The sequence below is a fragment of the Bactrocera latifrons genome, unplaced genomic scaffold (assembly GCF_001853355.1).
Source record: "Bactrocera latifrons isolate USDA-ARS-PBARC rearing strain unplaced genomic scaffold, ASM185335v1 scaffold_722, whole genome shotgun sequence".
Classification (NCBI taxonomy): Eukaryota; Metazoa; Arthropoda; class Insecta; order Diptera; family Tephritidae; genus Bactrocera; species Bactrocera latifrons.
In genome coordinates, this window is record NW_017537404.1 from 25585 (window position 1) to 45142 (window position 19558).

At 35.4% G+C, this 19558-nt stretch overlaps 1 protein-coding gene across 1 annotated transcript; it reads left to right on the forward strand.

Annotated features, from left to right (window-relative positions):
• Positions 1-15435: 15435 nt before the first annotated feature.
• LOC108976085 lies at positions 15436-16337 on the forward strand. Its single transcript, XM_018944998.1, has 3 exons — positions 15436-15760; positions 15813-15981; positions 16262-16337. The coding sequence occupies exons 1-3, from the start codon at positions 15554-15556 to the stop codon at positions 16270-16272; spliced, it is 387 nt and encodes a 128-aa protein (XP_018800543.1). The 5' UTR covers positions 15436-15553; the 3' UTR covers positions 16273-16337.
• Positions 16338-19558: the final 3221 nt, after the last annotated feature.

The window sequence follows — 19558 nt, forward strand, 5'->3', positions numbered from 1 at the left end:
GTTTGTTAGAGCTTTGAATAGCATTGTATTCAACACATGAGAAAGTAGGAATATGAGGATATGAGAATATGAGTAATGAATAAGTACAAAAGTAATGTCAAAAATTAATAGAGTGAATAGTACAATATTTAACTCGCGCTACAAATAAACTTCGTTTTCCCACCCAGTTCCTACGAGCATCGTTTAATCGAACACCACAACCAGGGTTTTCATTAACTACTCCATAGAAGCAAAATTTCTAGAATTATTGCTATGCTATCGTTACCGCTCTCACTTTATCGGGAGCCACAGCAGAGTCACAACATGTAAACGAGTGCTTTGCTCTGCTCCGAGTTTTGTTAGGTAAAAAACTATAGCTGAAGGGAGAGTAAAAAATTAAGTGGTAAGAGGGTAAAAAAATTGGAAGCGGTAGTAGAGCAGAACTAATGAAAATTTTTTATTTTTTGCTATTTTCTGTCATCTATTTTTATAAAAGGAGAAAGTCGTATTAGTTACAACTTTTATAACTCAAGAACGGCTGAACCGATTTGGCTGAAAATTTATGGGGAGGTAGTTTAGAAGCAGGGTAAGGACATAGGATACTTTTTATATTGTTAAAACTCAACACAACTCATAAATACAAAAATTATATATCAAATCATAAGCATTGGTTCAAAATTCATATACGAATTATTTGAAAATTTTAGTAATTAAAACATATAAAGAAATAAGTAAAAATTTTCATATCCATACATGCTTAGTATATGGAATATACTGATTTTGCTTCTAAACCAGTCAGTTTCTTTTGGACGAAAAAATTAATTGGCTTGCGCGAATTACTAAGAACGTGCCTGTGCCTAAGCGAATTTAAAAGATGTCGGTTAGGAAAACATCCGTTGCCAATAATGGGTTTTGTACAATAGAATTATTTATTACCAGAATTTCATGTTTTATCCTAAAACTTAATCTAGGATCTTAAACTAGCGGTAAGTAAGTACATATATTATATAAAAAATGGGAAAGTATATGTAGTTAAAATTAATCTCGAAAATAGTAATAGAGTATTGTAATACAATTGTAATAGATGATGTTTTTGGTAATATACAAGGTGCATTCCAAAATAAACAGGACTTTTTTTCGGCAAAATCAATTTATTTTATTCAAACTTGTTTCCTGCTTCAATACAGCTTTTTTCACGTTACAAAAGCATGTCGAACGAGTGTTTTAGCTCGTTGGCCGCTATGGACGCCAGTATGCCGGTGCAAGCCTTTTGAATGGCCTCTGCGTCTGCATAATGTTTTCTTTTCATGGCCAAATGCCTTTTTACGAAAAGGAAGAAGTCGCGCGGAGCCATATCAGGAGAATACGGGGAGTGGTTAATGGTTAAAATGTGATTTTTTGTCCTTATTGATCTCTTTAATGATGTCTTTCGAATGTTGGATTCTGAACAATTTTTGGTCGTAAGTCAAACTCTGTACACACCTTTCTTAAGCCCAAATGATCGATAAATCGATGTTTTGGAGCTGTTCAAATCCATTTCCGTGGATTTCAATGATGCTTTATACTATGTTCGGACCGACATTGAAAACATTTTGAAAACACATTTGTATGTTGTGGAATCTAAGTCGTTCGGACCGACAACGTGTGTTTTCGATGAGTTTTCACTGAAAACTATTAAAAGCGGTATTCTCTTACTCTTGCAAGATTGCACGATGACACAAAATGCAAAAATCCTTTACCGAAATATGCAAAGCCAAGAGAGCACCCATTGCAGAATCTAGTGATATACGATGGCAGGAAAATAAACATGGGTTTTTGTCTGACATATTTTACAGCCATTGCAATCAATTTTCTGCGTGTGTTTGTTGTTATGCCGTTGCACCAAAGGGAAAATTCTGCAATTTCTGCACGGTGCAAGGTTTTGCAAGAGCAAGAGAGAGCCCTCATATGAGAATATCAAGCGACAGCTGTATTTGTATGTGGATTGTAAACAAATATCAAGTGACAATTTAGGGCCGGCAAAACATGTCTTCCAAAAACATCGATTAAACTAGAGCAGGCACCGATTTTAATGAGTGGAATGTCAGTTTTCAATTAGTTTTCAGCGAAAACTGTGTTTTCGTTTGGCACATTTTACATGGACAAAGTTTTCGTGCGAAAGCCGGTTTTTGCCAGGAAAACATGTTTTCGTTGTCGGTCCGAACATAGTATTAGGCTGATTTTTGATGAATTCACGCACAGTTTCGGTGGAGTTTCCGGTGATCACAGATTTTACTGGGCTAACATGTTGATTGTCATTTATGTCCTCACGACCACTTTGAAGACGTTGAAAACACTCGTGCACTCTGCTACGGGATCCAATCATCGCCATAAAATTGTTTCATCAATTCAAACGTTTCGCTGAAAGTTTTACCAATTGTAGAACAAAATTTAATGTTGGCTCTTTGTTCGAAACTCATTTTCGCATCGATAACACTAACATACTGGCACTTAAAATGCAATAACTTCACTTCCAATCAATGAAATGTCATAAAATTCTCACTGGACAATCGATAAAGATAGCAGATTCTAACGCACCAGTAGATGGCGCCACCAGAAACCGCTAGACTCAAAAAGTCTTGTTTACTTAGGAAACCACATTGTAAAAATGGTAAATATTTTACATAAAATAAAAAACATTTTATAACTTATTCAAATACTAGCTGACCTCGCAGGAGTTGTCCTGCGTGAAATTATATGTTTTGAAATGAAAAGAAAGTTGAATTTATATTGTAGGTGAAAATTATTTAGTTGCGATTTTTCTACATTTTTTTCAATGTAATGTAACTTGATAAACAACAGCATGAAGACTGCGAAACATAATAATGACAGGTCCAACTTTGAGACGCAAATAATGCGGCGGTATACCAAGCCTCTCCAAAGAGTTTAGAAATTCCACTAGATAATTCGCGGTAGTTACGATAATTAGGCCAATGTTTGCGTAAACTTCCGTGATGAGTTCACATTTCGTTGAAGTGAATTGACAAAAGGCAGATGGAATTGATATCTAACCCAGTCATCGACTAACCCTCTTGCAGATTAGACGTTTGTTTTTGCGCGTACGGAGTTTTTTGATTTCGTTCTTTCTCAGCTCAGCCTATCCGCTTTTCTCTTTTTTTCTATTTCTGTGCATACGCAAACATTAACGCAAATCGATTTGCGTTATTAGATACTGGACCAAAAAGAAAGAAAATCAAAAGTGAATCAAGTGCCCTTCAAACCGATTTTCTCTTTCTGCCTGAAACTAAAGTGAATGATCCAAGATTTGTCGTGATTGAATCAACTGATCCCTCCAAGCCTATTTCATCTTACTCGTGCTTTGCAATTCATCGTGATATCAAACAAATTAGTAGTGAGGTTCACTCCATTTCTACTCTTCGTGATAGAAAACTACTTATCGTTGTAAAAAGCAATAAAATCGCCGAAAAGTTTATAAAAGCAAAACAACTCGGAAATGTGTGCTCTATCTCAGCCAAGCTACACGAATCGTTAAACTACGTGAAAGGAACAGTGTTTGCCCCATTTCTTAACAATGTAGGTGAAGAAGAAATTGTTAAGGAATTAAGCTCCCAAGGAGTTGTAGCAGCATACAAGTTTAAAAAAACATATCGTACTCCATGCTCTCAAATCTGCCCCCAATAGCCAAACAAAGACTACTTTCACTATATAATAGCATTTTTGAAAAAGGTTCATACCCACACCCTTGGCGAATAGCGACGGTCATACCCATTATTAAACCAAACAAGCCTGCCGACTTGCCTTCTTCATACAGACCAATTTCTTTGCTATCCTGCCTCAGCAAAATTTTCGAAAAAATCATTGCAAAAAGATTAACTTGGTTCGTTACAAAAAACAAGCACATCAAGCAAATTCAAACCGCATTTAGGAACAAGCGCAGTACTATTGACTCACTTATCCAGCTACAGCATTTTGTTTCTAACACTGTTGCAACCAAAAACCATGCCACAATCTTGTCCACCGATTTCGAAAAAGCGTTCGATCGCGTTGGACTTCACGCAGTGCTGGCCCAACTCGCAGCCTGGAAGGTTGGTCCTAAAGCTTTTATGATAGTAAAGCCCTTCATGACACATCGTCAGTTTCGAGTTCGAGTCAATAATATATTTTCCAATGTAAATTCCCTTAAAAATGGTATAACACAAGGCTCCCCGCTCTCTATAATTTTATTTATATTATTGCTTTTGATAAACTTACCGATATTTGTTTAAACATTAAGAAACTCAAGCTAACTTTGTGCGCGGATGACGCTATTATTTATACTAATTTAAAAGATCCACTGAAAATTAAAGCTTAAAGCTTCTTCAAAAAATACTTTTACAATTTAAAAAATGGGGTGCTCGCACCGGAGCATCTATCTCCATTTCAAAATGTAAATTACTACATATTTGCAAAAAGAAAAATTGTAATTATCCTCAACTTATATTTGATAACACTGCAATAGAATCTGTTAATAACTTAAAAATCTTAGGATTTTTTTTTTTTTTTTTGACAACAAACTCAATTTTAAATACCAATGCCCTTAGTCTTCCAAAAAACCTTTTCAAAAGGCTCAATATAATTAAATACTTATCTAGTAAGCGGTCATTTATATATACAAATACTCTAATTAATATTACAAGAGCCATAATACTCTCTAAAATCGATTATGCCTTACCGATTTATGGATGGTGTGCCAACACAAATATAAAGCAATTGGAGGCTCCATACCATGCTGCGATTCGCCGTAGCATAAATGCGTTTGCTACATCACCAGTAAAAAGCATCTTGGGTGAAAGGGGTCTACCATCAATAAAAGAGAGAGTTTACGAAACGACGGTCCATCTACTTCCAAAACTGCTAAATTCGCCGAACGCTGATCTTCATATAATGCTTAGAAAAGCCGCAAGACACAAAAAAAAATTCCAGCTTAAGTCCACGCTTCAACGCTGCCTAGGGTATGGCACAGCCATAAACATATTTCTACCATCCAAGACGAGCAAAATCAACATTCAACCGGAATGGCTAATAAACATCACTATAGATACCTCATTGCATAATTTCAAAAAATTGAACACCAATAATGCCACCTTCAACAATATTTTCTTGAAGTCGCTAATGAATACAAGTGTAAAAAATTTTCGGCTATTTATACTGATGGCTCCAAAGCAACAAATACAGCTTTCGGWGTTACAACATCCAATGGGACAATCATTACCGGCGGAATTCTTCCTTCTCATTCATCTGTTTTCACTGCCGAGGCTTTTGCCATCCACAAAGCTTTAGAATATACCACCCGACAAAAAGGCAAGTTTGGCCACGTCGGAATTGTTGGGTACGAGCATGCAGACAATGCCGCTAAGTACTTTGAGTATAAAAATATAACCCACTTCGAAATAAAATTTACTACCCTAGCAATATATTTCGACTGCAAGCAACCGTATTCACAAGTTTAAGAATCGGCCATACACAAATCACACATCAGCATCTACTCACCGGAAATTCTAAGTCACCTTGCTCCTTCTGCTCCAACACACTATCCGTGAACCACATCTTACGCACCTGTCCAGCTTTAGAGAGTATTAGGCATAAACACTTCATTTCTGCTCAATATCAAACACTGTTAAAAACACCATCTTTTGAAAATATTACATGTATTTATAATTTTCTAGTGGAATGTAACATACATAATATGATATAATATAGATATTGTTATAATATCGGAGTCGATGGCCAAAGCTGCTCGCACTCCTCCTTATATTAGGTCTAATAGCCTGTATATTTTTCCTAATAAATGTAATAAATAATAATGATATCACACCACTGGAATCATCAACCGGAATTTGCATATTTCCATTTTTTAGCGAATACGATGTAAAATGTCTTCGGCAATGTAATTCTTATTCGTATCCCATAATTGACTCGGAATTGAAGGCAGATTTGTCGAAATGATCATCGCGAAAAGTGTGCGGACTTCAGTGGCATGCGAAGTAGCTAACGAATCGTCCATCGTTTGATTCCATTGATTATTATGTTTCAGCAATTGTAATTTCTGGCATGCTTCTCAAAAAGTTGCACACATCGTACCATTCACAGTACGCAAAGTTTAAAATGAAATTCAACAACGTTAATTTATCAATAGCAACACCTGGATGTTAGTCCACTGGTTGGCCTTGTTTTCTGCGTAACTATTTCTTCGACGATGCATTCCATGTATGCTATCAAAGCAGTTCCGAATAGAGCATATTTTCGCAAACGGATCTCCGACGCAAGTTGAGAAAAAACTCGTGAAGATCAATTTTGTTGCTATCCACTTCCTGTAATGTATTCCCTGGGTTGAAATACACTCTTTGGTCATTCTCCAAATGAACTGCAAGACGCACAACAGTCGGAAAACGGACATGAATTGCAAAAGTTAATATCCTTCAACAACTGAAGATTATTATTTCTTTTACGAATCTCAATTTCTCGCCAATCATGATTCTAGCAACGTCTTCAACAACAGGTGGTTTATCAGGATTAATGACAATAGCGTGATTATCGCTTTGTAATCTGTACATTTGTGATTTGAATATTTTCAACGATTCATTGTGCTCGTTCAATAGAGTGTCAAAGGCTGACGGTGCTCCTGGAAAAAAAGTAATCAATGTTGTTTTAGTCACAACGCGCATTCACGCGATTGGCAAGTGCACATCCGGAATCCTCGCTGCCTATGAGGGAGATTTGTAAAAATGTATGTGATTCGTTTCGCATTGGCAGCAATGATCCCAGTTTATGATAATCTTGGCCTCTGATTTTGGATGTAGAATTGTATTGTTGACCATTAGCATTAGTGTTGACCACTTTTGAATGAGCATAATATTCCATATCACGATGTAAATGTACGATGTACCTGTTTGCATTGTGGGTCATATTTTCTACGTCTATTAACCGTAACGTGTTATCGTTGTTCTAAACGTATAACTTCTTTGCGCTCAGCTCGTGTATCTTCTGATTGTTCTTTACGCAATTGCTGCATGCTCACACGTGCATCAACAATTTGTTGCTGGATTTTTTCAATGGTTCTTGTATTACGACTCAAATCAGCCCCTTTGCGTTTTCTTGGCATTACTCACTGTACAAAAAATATATAAATCAGAATTAATTAAATTACTTTTTCCATGAAAAAAAATGGAGACAATAGTTGTAAAAAATTCAAATATATAAAAAAAAATATACTTACAACAAAAAGCCGTTGTTGGTTGGAGCTCGTGACACGTGTTGAGTACTTCTAAGGTTATGTAAATCACTTGGTGCGACATTTTTAAGAATCTAAGATTGGTAACGCTAAGCATATATAACGATTAAATTGAAATACCAAATTTAGACATCGCGGCATAAAGGCCGCTCCTTTTTGTGCTGTCGAAAGCAGCTTTGAAATCGACGAAGAGGTGTGTCAAATCTCCTACTAGAGGGTAGTTGGCGCAGTTTGTGGGGTCTCCCTTTTTGTGGATTGGGCAAAGCACACTTAAATTCCAATCGTTGGCCATGTTTTCGTCCGACCATATTTTACAAAGAAGCTGATGCATGCTGCTTATCAGTTCTTTGCCGCCGTGTTTGAATAGCTCGGCCGGCAATCCATCGTCCACCGCCGCTTTGTTGTTCTTCAGACGCGTAATCGTCGATTGGGGAATCGGGTTCGCCTTCTCCTGACGTTGTGTGTTCACTGCCATTCAGCAGGCTGGAGAAGTTCTCCTTCCATAATTTAAGTATGCTCTGCGCATCGGTGGCTAGATCATCTTTGGGTGTTCTACAAGAGTATGCTCTTGTCTTGAACCGTCTGCCACCCCTGTCTGCCAGCTTATCAAGATCTTCGTATTCACGCATTTCGGTCTCCTTTTTTTCTGTCTGAAAATGCGTCTCGATTCCCTCTTCAACTCTCGGTATCTATCCCATCCCGACGTTGCGAGGAGGCAGCCTGTTTTCTCTCCGCTGCGACACGGCACTCCTTACGTTCTCTTGCACTTTCCCAAAACCAATGGTTTCGGTTGCAGCTGTCCGTAAGGAGTTTGAAATGCCGTCCCACAGCTTCCTTATACCGAGTTGTTGACGAGTGCTCTCAGAGAGCAGGAGTGCAAGCATGCGGATTGTGGCTCGACGTTTATTCACCGGAGTGAATGATAGTATTCAGCGACGGAGTCTCTCTCCCACCAAGAATCCCACACAAAACTTGCGTTCCTTTATATGGAACTTTCCTCACTTGCGTGAACTTCTATACATGACTGGAATGGAATGGATGGAAGACTTAGCCAAAATAATTATGTTGGCTTGTTATAAGCTATCATATCTTTTCTATTGAACTAGAACAACTCTAGAAAATCTTAGGGTGTTGTGTAACACTTTTTTTGCTACTTTCATGGTAATCAGGGTGTTATGTTAGTATTTGAGCTACATATAATTTTAAATTTTGATGATCAAAACTTTAAAAGATATTAGGTAATGCAAGTGTGTACGTTATTTAAGTGATTATATTGAATTACTTTGTATATCTGTTCAATTTTATAGGGATATTACTTGTTATTTAATGTTAAATCAGTTGTTATTTTTTGTGCAATTTTTAAACACGCTTCAAGTACTTCTAAATTTTTGCATGCAGTAGGATACAATCCTGGRTGGTAATTTGTCGTTTGAAATATGTATACAAATTGACAATTCGTTAGCCGTTATAGGAAAATCAATTGGAAATTGAGTTTAAACAGAAAGATCTGTTGAAGTTTTTAATAAGAATACATATTAGTGTTATTAATAAAGTTTATATTAAAACCCATATAAGTGCATAAGGAAGGATATATAAGTGCATAAGGTAAGGAACCGAACACCTCAAAAAAGCCGGTAATGCACCTTATTGCAAACCGCAGGGGTGGTATGGAATATGCAAAACTTAAAGATTCAAAAATAAATTATTAAAAATATTTATAATGTTAATAAAATTCGTTTAATTTCGTTGGAATAAAGAGTATATGAGAAATATATATGCCAACACATTCAATAATCTGAAAATTATTATATATATATATTTATATGCTTTCACACACTTATAAAGAAATAGATATTGTACCGTTTCTATCAGTTTTATCGTAAATAGTATATGGATGAAAATTAGAACGATGTATTAAAAACAAGGCAAAGGTTTATTACTGTATATACTGAGACTGTCACAGAATCAATTCATTACTCAATTAAATACTCCACACGCCATGATCAAAACAACCATTATGTGAGGAATACAATGCTCGCGACAGACTGCAGCAGCACGACAGTGAACTGAAAACGGCGTTGTGAATCCTACTACATGAACGTTTGTGAGAGGGCAGCAACATAACAATGGCCGGCATGTACAAAAAACAACGCAGTTGTTCATTTTGCATGTACACAATTTCGTTGTGGCCATACTAATACCTTGCACTTCAATGAAATTTTAATATTTTGTTCAAAGTGAAATTTTTAAGCAAAATATGAGTAAATATGTAAATTTATTTGTTTTAAATTATCAATTGTTATTATAAATGATATAACAGAGGTATTTTATGCTTCTATTTTTAAAATAACGACGGGTTTGTTAGAGCTTTGAGTAATATTACATTTTACATATTAGTGGCATCACCACTCTACCTCATCTCTCTATCTTCCATTCTACTGTCGTCCTACTGTAGTTGGCAAATATAGGATAAAATTGAAGTTAGCGAGAACGACAACTGTCGGCCTGCCGTCGTGTAGTCGTACAGCTGTCAAAATAGGTCCGTCCATAAGAACGTGTGTATTTTAATATTTGACAGATGTCGTTTGCAGTCTGTCGCGAGCATTGTATTCCACACATTAGTCTGTTTTGCACTTGTGCTTGCATTATGATCTCAGTACTCTGCCATTTTCTTTAGCCAACCATTCATATAAGTAGTTTGTCATTCTTATTCGTTTACTTCACTCTCTTTAGTGATTTCAACATTCTTAACATTTTTAATCTCACTTTCTTCAGTGACTTCAACACTCTCATTACTCTCAATATTTTCATTTTCGGTCCCTTCACCGTTCGCAACGGATTTCCTACTTGCAACAACATCCTCATCATCATCATCATACACATTCAGTTTCTTGGGCACTTGCGTCTATGGAAACTTTCTTAAATCTTCGTGTGCATATTTATAATTTCTTTTATTGGTTAAATATTTTACCTGTCACCCTCTAGAACCTCTCCTATTTCAAAAGGCCCCTTGAATTTCGGACTTAACTTGGTTTGATATCTTTCTTCACTTTTGAGTAACATAAAATCTCCAACTTTCAATCTAACTACTTTTGCCTTATTTGTATCAAATCGTTTTTTTATCATAAACTGCGGTGGCCAACACATTCTTTGCAGCTTGCGCTCTTAAGTTTGGCAGGTCAACAAAATTTTCTATGTCACTAGGTGGAAGTAATCCTAATGGGCGTGCTACTTTTTCCAACAACATTTCCAAAGGACTTGCTTTCGTAATGCGGTTGGTTGTACAATTGATTGCCAACTGCACCTCTCCTAACACATCCTGCCAAGACTGAGTTCCAGTTTCAATCGCCAATAGCATATTTTTTAACGTGCTCATGGTTCGCTCCACTTGACCATTACCTCGACTTGCACCAGTGGCTATCAAATGCAAGTTTATTTGCTGATCTGAACAGAATTGACTGAACTTTGCGCCTGTAAAACACCTTCCCTGGTCAGCTATTATTCGGTTTGGTACTCCAAGCAATGAAACAGCGGCTTTTATGCAACTCTCACTGTCTAATTTAAGGCTATGACTAAGATAGACGCATTTGGTAAACGCGTCTACCTGAACAATAACATACTCCTTCTGATCACTCTTGCCACTTAATTTTCCTGTTATATCGATGTGGATTGTGTGCCAAGGAGTAGTGACTTTTGGTATTAGATGCAATTCAGGCTGTATTTGCCCTGAGGTGGATTTTGACATTTTGCAAGTGATGCAGTTGTCAACAAATTTTTTAACATATTTTGACTTATTGTCCAACCAGTAAAAGTCGTAAGTTTTATCCAATGTCTTATCAAAACCTAAATGCATTATTGACTCATGAACTTGGTTTATAACAGACCATCTGAAAGCTCGTGGTACCACTGGTAAACAACGTGTTCTGCCATTTCTCTGTATTTTCCGATGAAGAACTCCCACCCTCAGTTCATAGGTTTTCGCAATATCTGCAGGCAGAGAAAACTCTTTTAATTTTTTTACATTTTCGACTATGTCCGAATCTCGTCGCTGTTCGGCAATAAGGCAGTTGCTTGCAATTTCAGCTAAATTTATTCTTTTCTCATCGACTAATTTTGTGGCCGAAGTAGACTTTGTTAAAGGAGTATTTCTCGACAAAAAGCCAACATGTGCCATTCTTTTCCCTCCTCTTACTGAATATCGAATGTGAATGTTAAATCTTGTTTACTTTTTGACGCTTTTAGTGAGTTGCAGTCAGAATAAACAATACTGACTGAATTCCTGCCCAACAAGTAATGTCGAAAATGTTTAATGGAGTTTACAACAGCTAAGGTTTCTAATTCATATGAGTGATATCTTGATTCTGCGGGTGAAGTAGTTTTGCTATAGTATTCTATTACTTGAGGTTTGTTATTAATTCTATGTAATAAAATTGCACCGTAGCCTGTACAACTTGCGTCTGTATGCAACTCAATTGGATAAATTGGGTCAAAGATAACAAGAACTGGTTTTTCTGTAAGAATGGCAATGACCTTTTTCCGTATCTGCCAATGTTCTGTTGTCCAAATAAATTTATTTTTATCTGCAGTTAAGAAGTGTAACGTTTTCATTAATTGCGAAAATCCCTTAATAAACTCTCGGAAATAAGATGTGAGTGAGTGACGTGATTGACTGTGGAGGCGAAAGAGCAGTCAACGCTACAATTTTCTGTGGGTTTGGACGAATCTCACCAGCACTTACATTGTAACCCAAATATTGAACCGATGTTTTCAGAAAAGAACACTTTGTAAGGTTGAATGAAAACCCAGCCTCTGTTAAAACATTTAGAACAATTTGTAGTCTTTCTAACGCCTCACATTTTGTTGAGGCAACTATCATGATATCGTCCATATAGACAAAGTCTGTCTGAACCATTTTTTTTCTTAACCAATAATATAGGGCTTGCATAAGGTGAATAGCTTGGTCTAATTATATTGCATTTTAGTAACTCATTAATTTTTTCTTGAACTAAATCTCGCTCACACGGACTTAAACGATATGGCCTTCTTTGTACAGTTTTTGTTGGATCAATTAATCTAATTTTCATTTCACCAATTATGACTTTAGTACATGGGATACCAGTTATAAATGAATTTGAGTCCCTTTCGAACAATGAATGTAGTTTTATTTTGTCTTGTCCCTCAAGCTCAGTATTAATATCGCCTGGCTCACTGCCAGTATATAAATTAACAACTTTGGTTCTTGAAATTTTAAATTGGTTTGATGAAATAACAATATTAAAACCCTGATTAAGTATTTCACGGCCAATGACAATGCCATTTTGCATATCATCACCGCCTATTACATAAAACAAAATTTCAATACAATTATCGTTTTCTTATAATCTTTTACCAGAAAATTTTATACTTAGCTTTTCTTTCATTAACAAACATAACGATCCAGAATCAAAGGTGATTTCAAAAATTTGGTCTCCGTGGTTCAGGTATCCTTTAGGTTCTGCAACGCTGCACTGTTCCACTCTCTTTTCTCCATTGAACTCCTTGTTCCTATCAACGAAGGAAGTACATTGAGTAGATATGTGACCCAATTCTCCGCAATTGTAGCAAGTTATATTCGATTTTTCACGGTGACCTTCGTGTTTGCCATGTCGTGTTTTGTCGGTCGCAAAGTGATTTTGTTGTTTTCTTAATCTGCATTCAAACATTTTATGGTCCAATTTTCCGCAAAAATTACACTCTATTGATGATTGTTTTTGCCGTTTAGAATAAATTTCGGACTTTTGCTCCATAACACCACTTTTCCTTTTATTGAAAGTGAACGCTTTTAATTCGGACTGTAATTCGCCTCTGGTTCGAATATTTGATGTGAAACTTAATCGCTGCAATCGGCTATCGAAGCTTGCCAACAACGCAAAGGGTACAGCAATATCTTCAGGTTCCATTTGACGCCATTTCGTTGTTAGTTCGGTAACCATGCAGCTTGCATGGATTGCCAGACTTTCGCTATCAGTTGGTCGATTTGATATCATATTAAGAAACATGGCGGCAGGTGTTTCTCTAGCGTCGAAGCGTTGTTTAAACAATTCTTTAAATTCAAGCCAAGTAATAGCAGCGTAGCACACTTGCGAAAGAAATTGCAAAGCTCTTCCCTCCATTGCTGAACTCAAAGTAACAACCAACGCACCGCCTCTCAATATATTTTCTTCTAAGATTATTTCAGCAGTGGTACACCACGATGAAGCGTTGGCGCCTGCTTTGTCTGGATTGAATTTGAGCAGATGCACAGATTTGCTTTGCCCTTCTGTAACTCCATCATAGTACGTCGTGGTCCGTCAAATGCTTGAGGCGGACGGGTAGATCCCACTTCTGATGTCGGAATACCAATATCTTCGTTAGACATTGTTAGAGCGTAGCGAGTTTCGGTTTCATACTTCACACTTTACAATATTAAGTCCTCAACACGACTTCACAACACCAAGTCTTAAACACGACTGACTCTACGTCGTTTTCTTCCTTTTTGTGCTTACCAACGAACCCCACTCGACGACCCCACGGTACTTTTTGAAGAGGCGACATGCAGACAACCACACTGGATAATAGTGACGCCACGCTGTCGCTAACAACGTGCAGACAACCAAACACAGCACAATCAACGGCTGATGCAATGATGAGGAACATAGTCTTCTAACGAAATTCCCGAAACTGTATACCCATGCACTCACACACGCATACCAATATCCACACACTATTAAGGTGCGCCGACATGTATATCGTTTGTATGGGAAAAAGAAAATGGCTGTTTTAAGGGGTTTTCCGGCAATTATTTCAATTATTCTCACCATCCTTGATCTTCAACGAACATTGAAAAAAGGAATTGTAAAACTTGATCTAGGCGTTCTTGAGTTATGCGCTTAGCAACACATTTTGCGATTCATTTTCATATATGTATAAGATTACAGAAATATCTATTACGTTAACGTCAATATGTACAAATAAAAAACAAAATAATAATAGCTTTTTGGAGAGGTTTTCTTAGAGGTGTCTAGGAACCTATTTTTCAGAGTATCAAACGAAAAAAAAATTTTTTTCTTGATCCACCCTAAATTGCATTGATGTTTGACGACGAATATCTCATAAACGTTTAACTTAATCGAAAAATCATATGAGACCATTTTTAAAGAGCAGTAAATTTCCTACAAAACTATGAGTTTCATCATGCGTAATGATTTTTTTCACTGAGTTATAAAAGTCATAAGAAATAAAAATTTTTCCGAAAAATAATCAAATTTCAACTGTTAATATATTTTAAACGGTTGGGTTTACGAAAAAATCACCCTAATATACATACATATATTTCTTTAGCTTTCTTAAAAATAAAGATTTGAAACAGTTTTCTTTTATCTTTTGCCACGAAGAGGTTAGGCCAATTGAAAAAAAAAATAGGCCAAAATTGAAATAGGCCAAATTGAAACAAAAATTCCAAAAAGATAAATGGGAAGAATCGAATTGCTAATAATACAGTTACAAAATAAATGTTTATTATTTAGAAATGTTTATTTTTCTATATTTTCAACTTTCAAAACGAATATAAAAAGACCGGAATATTTACACTCTTTCTAATTCATTATTATTCTGTAAATATGTGGATGTTAGTTCTGACATTATGAACGTTAACAAAATGTGTTACTTCGGGGCACGCTATATTTTATTAAAAAATTTGTTATCAAAAAACACTTTTCTCACATTAATTTTGTTTTTACGTTTTGTAATTTTCATTGGAGGATGGAGTCATGTGTAAGATCACGCAAATGAGGAAAGTTGTCTGACCGCCATTCACTTGGCAGTAGCCAGAAACGATTCGTTTACATATGGCTTAATCAGCTCATGTTTTCCTATCTTTGACCAAGTATCCTCTCGATAGCCAAATAACATCCGTTTGGAGGTAAGCTAAAGTGATAAGTCGAACCATCCCTCCTAGGCTTAGAAGCTGGCTTTGCTTGGAACCTGGCTTCACTTGGAATATCCAATTGGTTCCACATTGGAAAAAGAAACAACGACTGGCGCTGTGTGACAACACCTGTATTGTAACTGAACATATGTCAAAAAATGTAAAACTTTTGGAGGCATGCGCAGTAGATTATTTGCTAAAAGAATAGGCTACATGAAAGCAATCAATACTAGTGGTATACTGTATGTAAACACAATAATGTTTGTATTTGGTTCTTAAGCAATAGAAATGTTTTCAAATAGTGCCATCGAGTATTCAAATTCATTTATAAACAGTAAACAATATACAGATCTTTTGAGATGGACTCAAGTCATCAGTTCAGCGTCCCACTTCGAGCAGGAGGCAAAAAAATTCGAAAGCGGCGGGAACTTGACGCGCTCATTGCTCATTCCTTTGGAAAGAAAAGGTCCATTCGACGAACTACTTTAAACATTAATTCACAGGAAAAATTACTATCTGCGTCCACTGATGATGCGGAAGATTATGCTTGGGTACAAATGAACAGAGTAGGTTATAATCACAAAAACAAGAAGTTTTTAAAAATGTGTTGAGTTTTAGCCAAAAAATAATCATAGCATCTGCACAAACCGTTGTCACAATCGTGAATGTATGATTTGCAAACCTTTGCTAGTGTTCATTGCAATTGCAGTAATAATAGGACTACTTTACTGGATGTACTTGGATCTACGGCAGGAGATGTTTGTTTATAGGAAAAAAATTGAAGAAGGTATGAATAAGAATTCCGTCTTTCGAATATTTTTCGGATTAGTCGTTCGGAATCTAATAAAATTTACCTATATTCATAAACTTTATGTCGTAACTTCTTGTGGAGCGTGTGAATATATAATGAGAGTATATGTATATGAATATTGAAATAAATGATAGGGCAATTCAGAGTCTTGTGCATCTGAGTTTGCAAAATTATGCAATTGCAATTGTTTACCATCAAAGATGAACGCATTTTTTGTGATTTCTGTGCAATCCTTGCAAATACTATTTATTCACAGTTGATCGGTGAAGAAACACATTGTTGTAAACAAAATGTTTGCACAAATTGGAAAATAGCCCGAAAAAAAGTTTTAGAGTAAAATTAACTGAGGCTTTAATTGAAGAAGCTGCTGAAGAAATTATGGACATTGAAGGTAAGAAATAATTTTTTGCGGAATTTCAGTTAATTACAATTTTTTCTAGAAATCGAAAGTAATGATGACACAGTGGATGCAGTTATAGATGAATTGGCTGACAATATATCTGTTGTTATGGAATGTCGACGAGGAGTTTACAGCACAATACCTAAGTCAGACATTTGGCGCAATATTTTGACAACACTGGACGAAGACCGATTCCGCCAAATTTTAAGAGCAGATAGAGGCCAATATAAGATGCTGGTTGATTTATCGCTAGATATACCACAACGGTCAAAATGAGTGTTTTCGGTATTTCAATTTAAATTTTGTACTACATGTAATTTTTATTATTTTTTTTTTGTAATGATACCATGATTTTTCTAGTTATAACTAAAGAATTAATTTTATAAAGTTTACATTACTGTATATACATATGTACACTGTATGTATTTAAAAGTAAATAAAGACGCATTACACTTCCTTTTTAAGAACAGTCATTTTCACTGGTTTGGTATAAAGAGGTATACTTCAATCGCTGGTATATCTAGTGTTAATAAAAAACGATGAGGAATTCAACAAAGCGCACTCATGTTGACAATTTTCTTCCGAATTACAATTAGTAATCACACTGTTTCAATTTGGTTCGTCGGGAGAAAGCGCAGCATATAGAAAAAACTATATCGATAATAATAAGAAGGCCCGATGATACCTTTGATGAGTTGCCGTTTTGTATTGGATATATTGATGGAACCGTGATTAAATTAGCTGAATCGCCAATTGAAGATCATATATCATACTTCTCCACAAATCACATATATTCAATAAACGCATAAATAGTTTGACTACAACGAGTAATTCGAATTGTTGTGGTTGGTCACCGTGGGAGCTGGCATGATGCCCGTATATATCGAAATAGCTCACTCTTTAAGCAAAATGAGCAGTATTTTTCTTCACAGCAATGGATTGCTGGGCTCTTGGCATACCCTTTCTCTGGAACGTTAATAACCCCTTACAGAAGCAACGCAACACAGTTGGATAAAAACGCCCAAAAGACCAAAAGAGAGTATTGTTTTGGACTTTTGAAAGAAATATTTTAAGCAGCTAAGAATGCATCTGCCTAACAAAAAAAAACATAAATTATGCTGCTATTATTTTCTTGTCAGATGTATTCTCCACAACATTTTAATTAAAAATGGTTTCATTCGTTTTTTACACAAATAAAAAAAAAATTATTATAATGCTAACGCTTAAAATGGGCATAATTTATATCAAAAAAGTTTACGTTCACTAATGATTATTTATATAAATCAAAAGTAATTACAATAGTTTTAGAGGTTTTGGCTTCCATTTTGTTGATATTATTGTTCCTAGACATCAATGTATGCATTCCACTCAATTTCTAGTATTTTTTTCCGGATATTTTGACCTATTAAGTCCATGATCCAGCTTTGGCCTGATTTTGAAGAAATTCTATGTTTTCGAATACAACCTTATTCCAAAAAGTTCCAGATATTTTGAATAGTTTTAATGTCTAGAGATTGCAGGACCACTAAGCTATTTGTAATATGTTTTGGATCGATATCGTGTTGTAAATAGAAGTAGCCGCTATTAACAGCCGATTTAAGCACACTTAAAATTCAAATTTTTTTCTTAAAACGTTCAGATACATATGCCTATTCATTTTTTAATAATGTCCAACCTCAGATGATACTGTATACCCCCAAACCATAACAATACCCCCACAGCGCTTTACCGTTGGCAATACATTTTCTCCTTACGACTTTTCATTGATCATTCTCCACATTTCGTGATCTATTCGAACAAAATATATTAATTTTTGAATCGTTGGTGAACACAATATTTTCACATAACCAATACTGTTTGTTTAAATCTTTTTTTTAGCAAACGTCGACCTCTTCTTTTTATTAACCTTATTTATGTATGGCTTACTACGTGCGATTCGTCTATAAAAACCAGCACTGATCAACATATTTCCTTCTGTTTGGGTGTTTATTTTTTTTGGGTACATTTCAAAAATGAATAAGCATATGTATCTGAACATTTTAATAAAAAAAATTCAAATTTTAAGTGTGCTTAAATCGGCTGTTAATAGCTGAAACTTCTATTTACAACAGAATAACGACCCAAAACACACGTATTATATTGTACGCGAATGGTTGTTATGGAATTAAAAAAAGCTTTATAGGTCCCGCAATTTCTAGACATTAAACCTATTCAAAATATTTGGAACTTTTTGGAAAACCGTATTCAAAAACATCGAATTTCATTAAAATAAGGGCAAAAAGTTGGATCATGGATTTAGTAGGTCGAAATATCCGGAAAAAATACTAGGAATTGAGTGGGGAGCATACTCTGATGTCTAGGAACAATAATATCAACAAAATGGAAAACAAAAACCTCCAAAACTATTGTAATTACTTTTGACTTATATGAATAATCATTAGAGGACGTAAACTTTTTTGATACAAATTATGCCAATTTTAACTTTAGCATTAATTTTTTGATTTGAGTAAAAAGAATATTTTGATATGCTAAATATACAACTTTTGAAATGGATAGAAAAAAACCACAAAATTTATTCAGTTTATAACAAACAAACTTGTGTAATTTAATAGAACTAGGTGTATTTAAACTTTATAATAATAATAATAATACCCAACGATTACCCTCTTCCCGCCCAACCGAGTCGTGGGGCGCAATCCGCGAACGAGCGAAATTAGCCGAGTCATAAAAGGCAAGAGAGTTTTAAGCGTTGCGATCTTAAGCTGCTCAGCTACAGAAACAAAAATTTTAACAGCCAAAATTAAGAAATAGATTAAAGTTTATAATTTTTATATGTTACTTATCCTTCCTATACCCGCGCCAAATGTTTTAACACCTATACMCGCGCACGGTGTGACAGACCGTGACTTTGACTCCTCTTACCTGGTTATTTTTCTATAAAACCGTTTATATTTTTTTTTATTTTATAGGAAATATAGAATGTAATAAAACAAAAAATATCAATTGTTAATATAAATTGTATTGTTACTTTGTTACTTTAATGACTATCAGTATTTCCAAAACAGCCTAAAAAAAATATTTACGAAAAACTGTTTGGTCGGTCTCACAGACATGTGCGCGGTTATAGGAAGGTTATTAAGAGTAGATAAAATA

Coding starts and splice junctions, on each gene's coding strand:
- LOC108976085 (XM_018944998.1), top strand. CDS start 15,554: ATGGACTCAAGTCATCAGTTCAGCGTCCCACTTCGAGCAGGAGGCAAA. Junction 15,761..15,812: donor CTTGGGTACAAATGAACAGA/GTAGGTTATAAT, acceptor GTTGAGTTTTAG/CCAAAAAATAATCATAGCAT.